This window comes from Urocitellus parryii, chromosome 5 (genome assembly GCF_045843805.1).
Source record: "Urocitellus parryii isolate mUroPar1 chromosome 5, mUroPar1.hap1, whole genome shotgun sequence".
In the NCBI taxonomy this organism is placed as follows: Eukaryota; Metazoa; Chordata; class Mammalia; order Rodentia; family Sciuridae; genus Urocitellus; species Urocitellus parryii.
The window spans coordinates 178,030,731-178,045,016 of NC_135535.1; the positions used below are offsets into that span (position 1 = coordinate 178,030,731).

At 40.1% G+C, this 14,286-nt stretch overlaps 1 protein-coding gene across 5 annotated transcripts in view; it reads left to right on the forward strand.

Moving 5' to 3' along the window:
* Positions 1-14,286, forward strand: part of Plce1 (phospholipase C epsilon 1) — a 288,120-nt gene that overhangs the window by 143,866 nt on the left and 129,968 nt on the right. For all 5 annotated transcript variants that reach the window (XM_026397323.2, XM_026397326.2, XM_026397325.2 and 2 more), the window contains exon 4: positions 9,986-10,302. In XM_026397323.2, coding sequence (XP_026253108.2) covers positions 9,986-10,302 — 317 coding nt within the window. The remainder of the gene's footprint in view (positions 1-9,985; positions 10,303-14,286) is intronic.

Genomic DNA, 14,286 nt, shown 5'->3' on the forward strand with positions numbered 1-14,286 from the left:
AGAACTAAAACCCAACTGTAAAAAAACCAACTAGATTAAAAAATGGGCAAAAGACTTGAATATATTCTCTAAAGAATGTAGACAAATGACTAATAAACACATGAAAAGATATTCAATATTATTAGTCATTAGTAAAATGTTAAATCAAAAATATAATAAGTTATCACTTTAAACCTACCAGAATGGATAATCAAAAAGAGAAGGAAGAAAGGGAGGGAGGGGAGGGACGGGACGGGAAAGAAGAAAATGTTGACAAGGATGTGAGAAACTGGATCCTGTATGTACATCCCTGGTGGAAGTTTAAATCAGTGCAGTCATTATGGAAACAAATTGAGTATCCTCAAAACACTAAATACAGAGTTACCATATGATTCAGCAATCCACTACCAGGTAAAAGCCCAATAGAAATTAAATGTTCATAATGGCATTATTCATATTAGCCAAAAGTGTAAACAATTGAAATATCCATCATCTGATGAATAAACTAAACATATACACAGAGTGATATTGGAATTATTCAGTTGTAAAAAGAAATGAAGTACTGCAGCATGTTACCACTTTGATAAACCTTGAAAATATGCTAAGTGAAAGAAGCCAGACACAAAAGCCCACATGTTCTATGATTCCATTATATGTAGTGTCCAATCTAAACAAAGCCATAGGAACAGAAAGTATATTAGTAGTTGTCAGAGGCTGATGTGAGACAGAATTGGGAGAGTTAAGTGAAAGCTAACATGTACAAGTTTATGCATTTTGGGGATGATGACTATATTCTAAAATTGACTATGGTGGTGATGGTTACACAACTCTTGGATATATAAAAACTAATGAATTGTACTCTGGTCTCTTGGGAGTTAAATTTTTTTTATTATTATTATTATGGTGGGCACCACACCAGAGGGTGCAAATTGCAGGTTAAAAAAAACAAAGCAAAAGTTTCCATTGCCTGAAATGGTTTGATACATGCATAACTCCTAAGTCTCGCCATCAAGATTTCTAAGATGAAAGACCCAGAATTCCTTCTTCATCTTTCAGTTGATGAATTAGCTTTGATTATCAACAGCTAACTATGGAGAGCTGAATAGGTAACAAACATTTGCGTACACTTCCTCATTTTGATGCCCCCGTCATCTCTCTGACAGAGCTGTTTAGAACATGCTCAAGGTCATACAGCAAGTCAGTGACCTCACTGGGCTGCGACCCCAAGTCTGGACGACTCCCAGGACCTCACTCACAGCCTCTGGAGTTCACACCCTTTCAGTGTTTCCTTCTCAGAGAGCTTCCCCCAGGAGTTTGCAGCATCTGAGATTCTAGCCACGCTAAGGAAGAGTGATCATGGAGTGGACAGGGAATGCCCCAGGTTGGGAGTCAGGGACCTTGAGTTGTCTAAGGTGGCCTCTCCGAGGCATGGTTTTCCAAACTGTGAAGTGTTGAAAATTCATCCCATCCAGCTTGAGCATTGAGTCCCAGCCCTGCCTCATTCACACACCACTGAGAGATATCAGGTTGTCAGCCCTACATGGAGACCAAAGGGAAGAAGCCCTTCAAGTCGTGTAGCAGGGTGATTTAGGGGTGCTGGGCCTTGGTGTCAGACTGATATGGCTCTGGTTCCATCATTGATCTCAGTGTGATGGTGAGCATGTCTTAACTCTCAGTCTAGACATATTGGCTTTTTTCTTTTTTAAGTACTGACTGAGACATAATACGCTACATTGATTTGTCTTTTTCATGGAAGATTGAGAACAAGCCAGACACATTCATTGCAAGATTGATCTGTTACTTGGAAAACCAATAATGGGTAATGAGAAAAAAAATCACCAATTGACTAACTTTTTCCAAACCCATTACTTCCCTGTTGGAAGCAATTTTCAGCTCTGCCTGAGATAGTGTTTTTAAACCAACTCTGAATCTGTTATAAAATGAAATCGATGTCCTTCTCTCTTGTTTTATGTAATTGGAAGGACACCATTAGATGTGCTTTTGAGAATCCAATGCTTTAAAAAAGTGTCTATAAAGTTCATCCAAAATTAATCTATTTTCAAAAGAAAACAGAGTAGATAAAAGTTTCCTACTTTCTTCCTTAATTGTAACTTGAAGTACTTTTGAAAACAATATTGCCATTTATGAATATATGACCAGTGTAACACCACATTATGTTCACCCACAAGAATGGGATCCTAATTAGAATAAGTTATATGCCATGTATGTATAGTATATCAAAATAATTCTACTATCATATATATCTAAGAAGAATAAATTAAAAATTTTTAAGGGAAAATAATATTGCAGTTTATTAGGAAAAAAACTGGAACAGCTGGACTAGTTTTTGAACATGGGAAGATTGAAGTTTTGTTCTCTGGGTAAATTTTTCACATGTCACTTTTTTTCTGATTTATTGTTCAATAGAGTGTTTTTTTTTAAAAATTTCTTATATACATGACAATAGAATGTATTCTGATACATCATACATACTGGAGTATAACTTCCCATTTTTCACATATCACTTTATCTATTTTTTAAAATACTGATATTACTGGGCACAGTGGCACATGCCTGTAATCCCAGCTACATGGGAGGTTGAGGCAAGATTATAGAAATTAATTATATGTTCTATGACTCTATTTCATAGAACATATAATTATGTTCTATGATCATAAGTTGGAGACCATCCTAGGGAACTTAGTAAGACTGTCTCAAAATAAAATATAACAAAGGGCAGGGGATATAGCTCAGTGGTAGTACACCTCTGGGTTCCATCCACAGTGCTGAAAAAATTAAAAATATTGTTATATGTGCATTATAAAAAGTTAAGCAATAGAGCCATGTAATGTATAGACACTATTACTAGTTTCATGTGTACTGGATAGATATCAAACATAGACCTGCATTTATAAAATGCTTTTTCTCCCAGTACGATCATGTCTCACTGCTCTAAATTTGCTTTTCTCACCATGTGATTTTTTTTTTCAATTTTAGTACAGATTAATTTCCCTCACTTTGTCTAGATTTTTTTCAAGAATTTCTTTTGGATAAAATCTTAGAAGTGGAGTTGCTAGGACAAATGAATTGCATGCTTAAATTCTGTTTTGCCTTCAAAGAAAACTGTGTGCATTTTCCCTTTGCTCCACCCCTGACCCACAGACAATGGGAATGAAAGATAAAGCTTCAGAATCAGGGCCATGAGATAGCTTTTTCCAGGTTTTAATAGAATATAATTTACAATTATGATTGAAAGGTCGCTCAGCTTGGGAAGGTACAGATTTCTGCAAGGTCCTGCCTAACTCTCCAACTTCATTCCTTACCTGGAAAAGAAAAGGGGTGTGTGTGTGCGTGCACTTGGCACTCACACGCACATGTGAGAGAGAAGAGAGAGACAGATACAGAGAGAGTCACAGGCACAACAGGTAATCAGGGGACTGTGTCTCCTCTGCAGAACACCTCTTAAAATGCTAAGCATGAAAGAGGGCAGATCTTTTGTTGTAGTCAGATCGAGATTTAAATTCCAGCCTCATCTCAGAAGCAGGGTGTCTTTAAGTAAATTACTTAACATTTCTGACCTCTGTGGAGTAGGAATAATCACATTCATCTTCCTGGGTTTCTCATGGGAATTAAATGTGTTACTTAATTCCAAGGGCTAATTAATGGTGAGGAGCAAGAGCTAGGTGAATAGCTATTTTTAAAACACTAGAAAAGGATGACAAGCCAAGAGCATCCTGATGAGTTAAGTTTTGAACACTTTTAAAAATATTTTTATTTTATTTTGTAGATGGACACAATATCTTTATTTTATTTTTACTTGGCACTGAGGATCAAACCCAGTGCCTCACGCATGCTAGGCCAGCGCAGTACCTCTGAGCCACAACCCCAGCCCAGTTTTGAACACTTTTGCAGGAAAAAAAAAAACTTGCAGAAGTTGCCAACATTCTAGTTCATGTATGCTGTGTAACATTCTCCGTACCCACATTCTGAAACCCTCTTCTGATTTTCATCATAACACACTTTTATCACCTTCCAACATGCATTATCACTCGTATACTTTTTAAAAAATATTTTTGTTTTAGTTGTAGTTGGACACAATACCTTCATTTTACTTTTATGTGGTGCTGAGGATCGAACCCTGGGCCTCGCATGTGCTAGGCAAGCGCTCTACTGCTGAGCCCCAGCCCCAGCCCCTCATATACTTGATTTATTGTTTATGTGTGTCTTCTCCTAGATATTCTATATGCACAAGGATCATTTTATTATTCACTAAATCCCAATATCAGTGTAGCCTTAAAACAAAGATTGGCAATAGTAGGCACTCAAAAGAATGGATTAATTTCTCCTTAGAATTTCTTTTTTTGTTTTGTTTTTAATCTCTCTCTCTCTCTCTCTCTCTCTCTCTCTCTCTCTCTCTCTCTCTCTTAGTTGTAGATGAACACAATACCTTTATTTGTTTGTTTATTTATTTATGTTTTTTTTGTGTGTGTGGTGTTGAGGATGGAACCCAGGGCCTCACACATGCAAAGCAAGTGCTCCACCACTGGACTACAACCCCAGCCCCTCTCCTTAGCATTTCTTAAACCCATTCAGATATACTGGCTGCTACTAAGGCTGGCCCCTGGATACTTGAGTAAGCCCAAGATAGCTCAGCCTTGGCTTAGGGTAACATGGAGTACTGGGCCAGGAGCCAGAATCTTCAGGTTCTCTCTCAGCCTTTGCCAGTTCCAGGGCTCACCACTCACAAGCTGGATTCCTGGGCAAGCCACATAACAACTTGATTGAAGCTTTATAAAAAAAAATAAGAGCATCAATTCCTACCTGTGGTAGGAGCAATTACTCCTTCACATTATGCAGAGATTATATGAGAGATTATTTTATAAACTCTAGATGTTCATATGAAACTGTTCAACTCCAGAACTGCAAAACCCCAGCATATGGTTTTCCAAAGAAAGAACTTGGAAGACTCAAAGGAGGAGGTTTGGACATTTTATTACTCGCATGTTCCTTGGCAGTGGCTGGCCAGTATAACAGGGAGAGCTGCCCCTCATCTCTAAGCAGGGGAGTATATACAGAGTGGGTTGTGTGCCAGGTCATTCTGTTTTGATCCCTACCTAATGACTGGAAATAAAGGAAGTGGGCAGTTTCCTCTTCCTTACCTACCATAGCACATTCTTTGAAGTCCATCTTCTCTCACCACTAAGAATAACAAGCCTCCCCAGGAACCAATGGGTATGAAACACCAAGAGACACATAGCAAGAAACTCCAAATGTTTTGACTTTTGGTGGGCACCAAAAAGCAAAAGGAGAAATAAATGCAAAGCAGAAGGTTTTTCTGGACTCTAGCCCAAGCTGAAGGTTCCTGGATGCGATCAGGATCTGAATCAGCATTGTTTTCATAAGTGCTAAGCCTGGAGGGTAGAAGTTTCCCCAAAGGCATTAGATGAACAAGTATAGGAAAAGCACTAATCAATACCTGGGTATTTGTGGGTTGTGCAATTTGTGTACAACCCCTAGGAATGACAGCTAATTAACAAGGTCAAGGGCTGCTGAGCTGATCACCAGAGAACAAGGGAGGAGAAGAAGACTCTGTGGTCTGGTAGGAGGGCTCTGGGGGATGCTTCATCTTCTCAGAGCAGCACTCTTCAAAGGAAGACTTGGTGTGGGCTTCCTGTCCCTTGAGATGCCAACATCCATGGAAGACCCAGAAGTCTAGGATGCATCTGTGTTTAGTTCTTCCCACCACTCCTGTCTGCCTTTGTTCCTTCATGAGACTCTCTCATTCTCTAGATCCTTCTGGAAAATGAAGCTTCCTTCCGTGATTTCTCGAGCAGTACCCTGCCTCTCTTAGTATAAGCTTCAGCCATAGGGAGCAACTTGCAATTTCCTAAATCAGCCACTGCCCTCTCATCCTTGGACCCTTACACAGGATTCCAGCAACGGCGCAAACTAAGCTCTTGAAATCACCAATCCCTTAGGCACCATTTCTCCCATTGAGAATTGTGGAGTGTGATAAGAACACTTTTCAGAGACTGTGATTGCCATGCAAAAGACACAGAGACAGACAGCAAGGTTGAGGGAGGCTATGTCACATTATGTTTCTCCCATGGGAATTATTAAGGGCTTTGAGAAACCCGACAGTTAAAAAAAAAAAAAAGAGGGGGGGGGGAATCTGTTTAGCTTCATTTAACTCAATATTTCCCCTAAATTACTAACAAAGGAGCCGTGTTTTGTATGAATCCAGAGCAATGCGCTTTGGAAAATACAGGTTTATAGCATGGGGACATTTTATAAACCCCCAGCAAGGGTGGCAGAGGGCTCATCTGAATTTCTGTATACTGTAGTATCACGTAGTTGTAACGTGATTGAAGTGACGATGGTTCCATGCTGATCGAGAAACAGAGCTGTCAACCCTGTGAGTACCTGTGAGGTCATTTACCAGATCTCCCTTTAAAGGACAAGGAACCTATTTACACGAAAATCTCTTGAGCTGTATCTACAGACTGGAATGCCAGTGTGACAATATGCTGAGTGACCAGGAACATGAGTTCTGGAGTCAAAAAGACCCTGCTCAGGTACCAGCTCTCTAACTTACGACTTCAGGGACCTTATGTGAAGGGTAGTTCTCTCATGAATAAAACATGGCTAATACTATGTCCTGAATGAATCCATAGAAAGCACTTAGCACAAGAAGCTTTTATTTAAGCAGGAAAATGGAATCACTTTGTCTCATTATACACAGGTCAAGGCTGTGACAGTACCTGGAAAGATAGCCCTATTCTGCTATAGGGTGACTATTAACAGAAGACCCAGGGGCTGAGAGCAATGACTGTCCATGAGGTGATAATTTTATTTAGCAGAAATTTTCTAAAAATGCCTTCACAAGGGAACTACATAATCGTGGGCTCTAGGAACATTGCTATACACATGGAGGAAGGGTCAGGTGTCACAGAGTCTTTAATCCATCATCAGGTGTCCTGTGTTGAAGATAGGGAGGTGGGGAGGTGACACACAGCTGAGCACCATGGCAGTGTGGCATGTGAAGAGGAAGAAGGAGAGCCCAGCAAGGAAATAAGTGGGACATGATAGCTGCTAAACGTGTGGAACTTGACAGAAAATTATGTTCTGAGAATATTTCTGGGACTTTTCTCTATGGTGCATGGTATAAAATCCCTGCATAATCCTGCTTTAAGGAAATCTATGTTAAAGGCCTGCATGTGTTTCAAGGTCTCTAGCTCTAATTTGTGTTTCCTTTCAGTGTAACTGGCGTGCTTATACTGAGATACATGGGGTCACCAGATTTATTACAGTTACACTAACCAGGCTTCTTTTGTCTTCTTTTATTCAGTTTTTTTTTAGCTCTCTTTTATTACTATTTCTCACCAGTCACTGAATTTGTCATTCATTGTAACCGCATGTGACTCATATCGCAAGATGTATTGCTACTTGCAATATATCATCTTAATATTCTATATTTTATTGCATTATCTCTTCTCTAATATATTAGATAAGTAAGTGACTGTTTCATAAGATTTGGGAGTTATTTTTATTTCCTCTGTAAAGTACTGTATTTTGAAATCGTGTCTTGGAGCTGATTACTTCTGAGAAGCATTCCAATATGTAGATAATTCCATTGTACATAAATTATCAGTGTCCAGAAACTGCAACCTGCCTCTGTCATAGGGCCACATTCTGATGCAATTTTCAGGAAAGCTAGTCACTTTCTAAACTATTTAGAAAATTGGAGAGTGAAGCCAAGTTGGCTGGATTGGGGCATTTGCCTTATTTTACATTTTTGGAATCTGAGCTTAGAGAAAACCCAATATATTTCGGTAGTTCCCACTTTTTGCTGCAGTAGATTTTTGGTAGTTTGATCCAAAATGTGGACAAAATGCTTAGAATACATTCCTTATTCACTTATTTGCTTTTCACAATCAAAGAGAATGTTTGTTTGTACATTACAAATTTTAGGGCTGGGGATGTGGCTCAAGCGGTAGCGCGCTCGCCTGGCATGCGTGCGGCCCGGGTTCGATCCTCAGCACCACATACCAACAAAGATGTTGTGTCCACCAAAAACTAAAAAGTAAATATTGAAAAATTCTCTCTCTCTCTCTCTCTTAAGAAAAAAAAAAAAGACAAATTTTATAGCGAAGACAAAACAGCAAGTTTTGCCTGAAACATGTTTACAAGTCCAATTTGCATCGGTAGAGAGCAATGTCACTCAAACTTTAAAGAGTTTGCGTTGTTTTTTTTTTTTTTTTTTTTTTTTTTGCTACTGGCCTGAAAGCATTCCTCAAAAGGGGGAGCAGCTCATTTAATCAAATACTATCAAGAACTTCCTGTGCAGAGTTTCAAAGGCTGTTAGGCTGCTTAAGAAAGGATGAGTTGAGGGGAAAATATCAGAGCCCAGAACATCAGCACAGGTGTCCTGTCAACATAGTGGTTGCTTTGTTTTGGAAACTGGGGGGGAAAGAAGGACTTCAGAGCTCAGTAATTCAGAGAGAGAGAGAAACAAAGACAGAGACAGAGATCGAGAGACAGAGACAGACAGACAAACATTTGGAGTGATACCTCCAAAGATTTCTGCAATGGAGAGAGAAAAAGAATCCTGGAATACTGAGGAGAACTGAAGGTCAAGGAAGTCCTTCTGTGGACATCACTATTACCCAGAATCCAGTTCTGATGACAGGTAGGTGGCCAGTAGCAGTGTTGTCAGAAGAAAGATGGACTTATTTTAGCAAGGGGCAGTTAAGGGTTTTGTAAGAAAAGGAAGGGATGTAGGAAAGATTTGGAGCAAATAACATGTGCAGGAGACCCCCAGGAAGGTCTGCCGAGGAGGAAAGACTTGCTTTGTTTAGAGAAGGAGGGCAGTTTGGACTCTAGGGCAATATTTCCTGAAGAGGTTTCAAGGACACTGACCACACAGAATGATGTCGTAGAAACTATAGGCAGCGTGGCTCTGGGGAGCACTAGGTTAAGCTGTTGTAAATGAGTTCTTTGCTACAGGGCCCATGAGAGCCTGTGACAGTGCACCAGTGTGCCTCATATTTCTCCAGGAAGAGATGTGTGACATGAATCTGTGACATGAATCCCTGACTTTCATGACTACAAAAATGTTTTTTCTTCCAAGTACCAGTCTTCTGAAGATTGTACTTGGGGAAATTCTGTTCTAGGGTGCATCATAGATTTTTCCAAGTTTGTTGAATGAATGAATGGATGGATGGTTAAGTAGATGAATTAGTGAATAAGTGAACGTGATATAGGCGGGAATAAAGAGGCAGACTGGGATAGTGTCAAAATAAAAAGAAAGCATGTATGACTAAGAATCGTTTTGAGCCTAGGAATTCCTACTTTGGTACTTCTGTCTAATGTACCTGCCACTTTCTCTTCTGCTTCTTTCTGCCACCTTCTCCCTTCCAGTTGTAGACCAGGGAATAAGACCGATTTATTTAAATACATTTTATTACTCATTCCTTCTTTACTTTTATAGGTAGTCCTACTCTTGCAAACTCTCAAATGGACCTCAGTGAAATCAAAATTTCTGAAGGCGTAGAGTTGGCAGAATATACCTTGAAGTTTTAAATCTTTGTTCAGAGGGGTCCCCAGGTCACCTAATGCTTACATGACATAAGCACATTACATGTATGACTTTCCTTCCATTTGCATTTTAATTGTCTGTACCCTCACCTACCCAAACTTCTTTTCTCTTAGCAAAGGAAGACAAAGAAGCAAATGGTACTCTACAGAGTGTTATAGTGAACTGGTTGAAGAATGATATGCCAGATTAATAGTGTTTCTAAAAATGGAAAACTATGCCCTCTCCCCACTTCATGGAGGTGGGAGGACAGCAGGACAAATATCAGAAAGGTCTCCAGATAAGCAAGATAGTTCACCCATCAAGGATTTGGCTAAGAAACCTGCAAGGTTTTGAATGGCTCTCAAGCAAGTGTCTGTTGTCAGGGATACCATCCCTCGTGTAACTGTGACTTCTGTCACTTTATTTCAGAACGCCAACTAGGTACCTCTATGGCCAATTCCAACGCCTTCCCTTCAAGTTCAGCTGGAATCAGCAAGGAGCTGATCGATCTGCAACCCCTCATCCAGTTCCCGGAGGAAGTCGCCAGCATCCTGACAGAGCAGGAGCAGAATATTTACCGGAAGGTCCTGCCAGTGGACTACCTTTGCTTCTTAACCCGGGACCTGGGCACACCCGAATGCCAGAGGTCCCTGCCCTGCCTCAAAGCGTCCATCTCGGCATCGATTCTCACCTCTCAGAATGGAGAGCACAATGCCCTCGAGGACCTTGTGATGCGATTCAATGAGGTAAGGAGCCACTCTGGGCTGTTTTTAAGTGTATCTCTTCTCTGATTCCCACTGCCTCCCACCACTTCCATGGGGGCTGCTGCTTTTCTCCGGGCAGTGAGGCGACCACACTATCTTCCTCCCTTTGCTGCACTCTGCCTGCCCTCATGTCTGATTGATCTCATATCTCCATTCCCTGTCACTGTTGAGGGCGCCAGTTCTTCTCCCTTTGGACAACCAGATTTTTCAACCCCTAGACACCACTCTGCCCAGTCCCACCCAAAGTTTTAAGACTGGTGTCTCAATTTTGATTTTCAACAACAGGATCCCTGGCCACATCTGTCTAGCCCATACCCCCCCCCCTTTCCCACTGTCAGGACCCCTCAGCAGAAACTTAAAAACCAACATGACTGGGGGTTCCACACATGGGAAACTATGGGAAATTTACCCCACTCCTCTCTCTGCAGCCCATGAAAATTCTCAGCCCCAAAAGTCACTCATTCCACAACCTCTGAGACCAAGCCAAAAGTCAGTCCTAAAGAGGACAGATGTGACTGGAGTCTGGGAACATTTGAGATGGAGCATCTCTATGGGCTTTAGGGATTCCCAGAGAGGAAAGGGTCAATGGCTGGCATCCCTGTGGCCCTGGAGCAAGGAGGAGGGACAAGGAGGACAAGTGGGTATCCATGCATACTGGAGGCTGGGCATACTACAATTTGAGGCTTAATTTCAGTCTATGGCTACACTGTCTGTCCATAGTGTAGCCATAGACTGAATTTTCTGTTCTGTATTTTGTTTTAAACTTAATGTGTTTTTCCTTGAATATTAAATCACAGAATTTTAATCTGGGTATTATTGGTTATTGATTGGTTGAATTTCACAGACAGAGTAGTATCTTACTTTAGTCAGTTAGTAAATTCTACCTAATGCTGCAAGGACAACCAGCAACAACAGAGGATCCTGTTGTTGTCCTTTTTAGATGTTCATGACAGTGGAGTATATTTTGAAATATTATACATAGGTGGAGTATAACTTATTCTAATTAGGATCCATCAACCTTTGTTACTTTGTAGCTCATTTTACAGCCTCCAGAGCTTGCTGGTGAAGACTCTGGTGTTTAAATGTCAGTGACAATGGTAGGCCCAGTAGATGCAGAAAGTGTGAGAGACTGAGCCCAACAATCAGTTCCATGTCTAGAGAGACCAGCTGTGTTCCTCAAAAAGACACTTGTCATCCCTAGGAGAAGCTGGTACCCCTCCTGCTGTAATACCAGCCACTTTACGTGGACCACTTACTAGCGCCTCACAGCAACCTTGGATGACAGACATTGTCGTGAGCCCCACAGTACCACTGGGGAAACTGAGGTGTGAGAGACAGTGTTTTGCTCAAGGTTACACAGGTGGTGAGTGGCAGTTGTGAGTTTCAAACCCTAATAATCAGGCCTCAGAGCCTGGGTTTTGAACCACTGCAGTACCTTGCCTCTCACCTGCATCAGGCCCCACTCCAATAGGGTATTAGACAGAACTCTGGGAGCGCACAGAGCGCCAGCAAACAGCACTGCCCCAGAGTTGTTTTTTAAAGCGAATCTCCTGACATTCTCGACTTTCCTTACCGATAAAAATGAAAGTTCCCGTAAATGGAGAGATTTTATTGGTGTATTTTACTGCATTTTGTGAATTATTTTAAACTTCCAGATCTACTCTCACAACTTTAGGACCCTATTCTTGTCTTTTTTTTTTTTCTCAAATTGACCTGAACTTAAAAGCAAATTGCTAGAACTTTTAAAATCTAATTTTAAAGTAAACTTGGCTTTCTTCCACTCACTGCCATAACCTTGGGAATCAAAGATGAATCAGTGATTTCACTAATTCAGTGCTGGTGATGATCTGAGCCACAGCTGGGTTGGGGCACGCTTTGGACTATCTCTGAAAATAGTTTAGCTGAGCAACTTCGGAACGTAAACAAGATTTCTGGGAAAACACTTAAACTACTTAAAAGAACAGACTGTTTTCAAGTATTCTCAAGGATCTATTTTCATACAAATTGTGGGGATGCTGATTAAAAATCAGTCTTAAGTCATCATAGTCCAAACCCAAATGATCTCCACAAGACAACACTGAGATAGCTAAATTCGTGTCTCTGTGTGTGTGTGTGTGTGTGTGTGTGTGTATGACTAATTAAAATTGCAATGACAATAATATAAGAGAGATCAGTAGGAGTAGAGCAAGCCAATTAGGGGAGGGAGGAGGAAAGGGATGGTACTTGGAAATGAGATTGATCAAATTATGTTATGTGACTGTATAAATATGGCATAATGAATCCCCACTATTTTGTATAATTGTAATGCACCAATTTAAAAAAGAAAAAAATCTTTTCTACGTTAAGGTATAAAAGCTGTATTACATTAATAGAGAATTTTAAAATTCAGATTTTCACCTCTTTAGAATGGTCTTGCTTCCAAATTATCATGGCTTTCCACACTGAAAGAAGGGAAGAGAAAGGAGCATGCATCTATTTAGTAGATGGTCTCTCTGGACTGGACATTTTCACATTTTCTAATCTCATTTCATCCTATTACAGTTGACTTTATCTTTGTCTTGTAGATAAATAAAGTGAGGTTTAGACAACAAATAAATAATGATAGTGTTGAATTCTGACCCATAGAGTAAAATAAATATTTCTGAGTACATACTGATATAAATAAATATCAAATCAATCAATCAATGTGGCAGGGGGCATAGGTCTTACTACAGATAAGAATTCCAATTAATAAATGGAGGAGAAAGGGGGAAACAGGAAATCATCATTAAAACATGACAGTAACAATTATTGCAGGCAAGAACCACTGATGAACTCTAAAATTATTGGGTGAAAATAAATTTGATGAGAGACAGGATATTTGCATAGTCTCAAAGCATCTCTCTACCAGATACTTATTAATTGCAAAGGGAAAATAGTACAGTGGAGAAAACCAGCAGCAGACACCGGCTCAACCAAGGGGTCAAAGTCAACGTGCCAGTAATAATCATCTGAGCCCCTGATAGCATGTGCTAAGAGGGGTGAGACACCCTCTCATGGCATTCTTGTTAAGTGCTTACCTTAATCGAATCATGAGAAAGCATCAGGATATCCCAAATGGAGGGACATTCAACTCTTTTTAAAAAAAGTGGCAAGGTCAGGGCTGGGGATGTGGCTCAAGCGGTAGCGCGCTCGCCTGGCATGTGTGCGGCCCGGGTTCGATCCTCAGCACCACATACAAACAAAGATGTTGTGTCTGCCAAAATCTAAAAAATAAATATTAAAAAATTCTCTCTCTCTCTCTCTCTCTCTCTCTCTCTCTCTCTCTCTCTCTCTCTTTAAAAAAAAAGTGGCAAGGTCATAAAAGATAAGAAAAATACAAGGGACTGTCAAAACCAGAGGAGACAAGGAGATATGACTACTTAATGTGTTGTAGAGTCCTATTGATCCTGGGCTAGAAAGAAGACATGAATGGAAAAACTGGTAATACCCTATGAAGGCTTGTAGTTTAGCTAGTATTACTATATCAATGTTGATTTCCTGTTTTTTAAACATTTTTATTTTTTGTAGTTTTAAATGGACAGCATGTCTTTATTTTATTTATTTTTATGTGGTGCTGAGGATTGAACCCAGTGCCTCATGCATGCTCGCCAAACACTCTGCCACTGAACTACAGCCCCAGCTCTGATTTCCTGGTTTTCATACTTGTATTATACTTGTGATCGATTTTAACATTAAGAGAAGCTGGGTGAAAAGTATACAGGAACTATTTGTGTGTGCTATTTTTGCACACTTTCTGCAAATCTAAAATTACTTCAAAATAAAAAGTTTTAAAATAAAGTAATGAGCTCAGAGAGGTCGAGTTACTTGTCCCAGGTCACAAGTAGCTGTGTGGTTATCACAATCCAGATCTGTCTTCTACAGTCTATCTTTTCTTACCCAACAGTCTCTCTACTTGTTAACTGATCAAGTTTAAGTTTATAATAA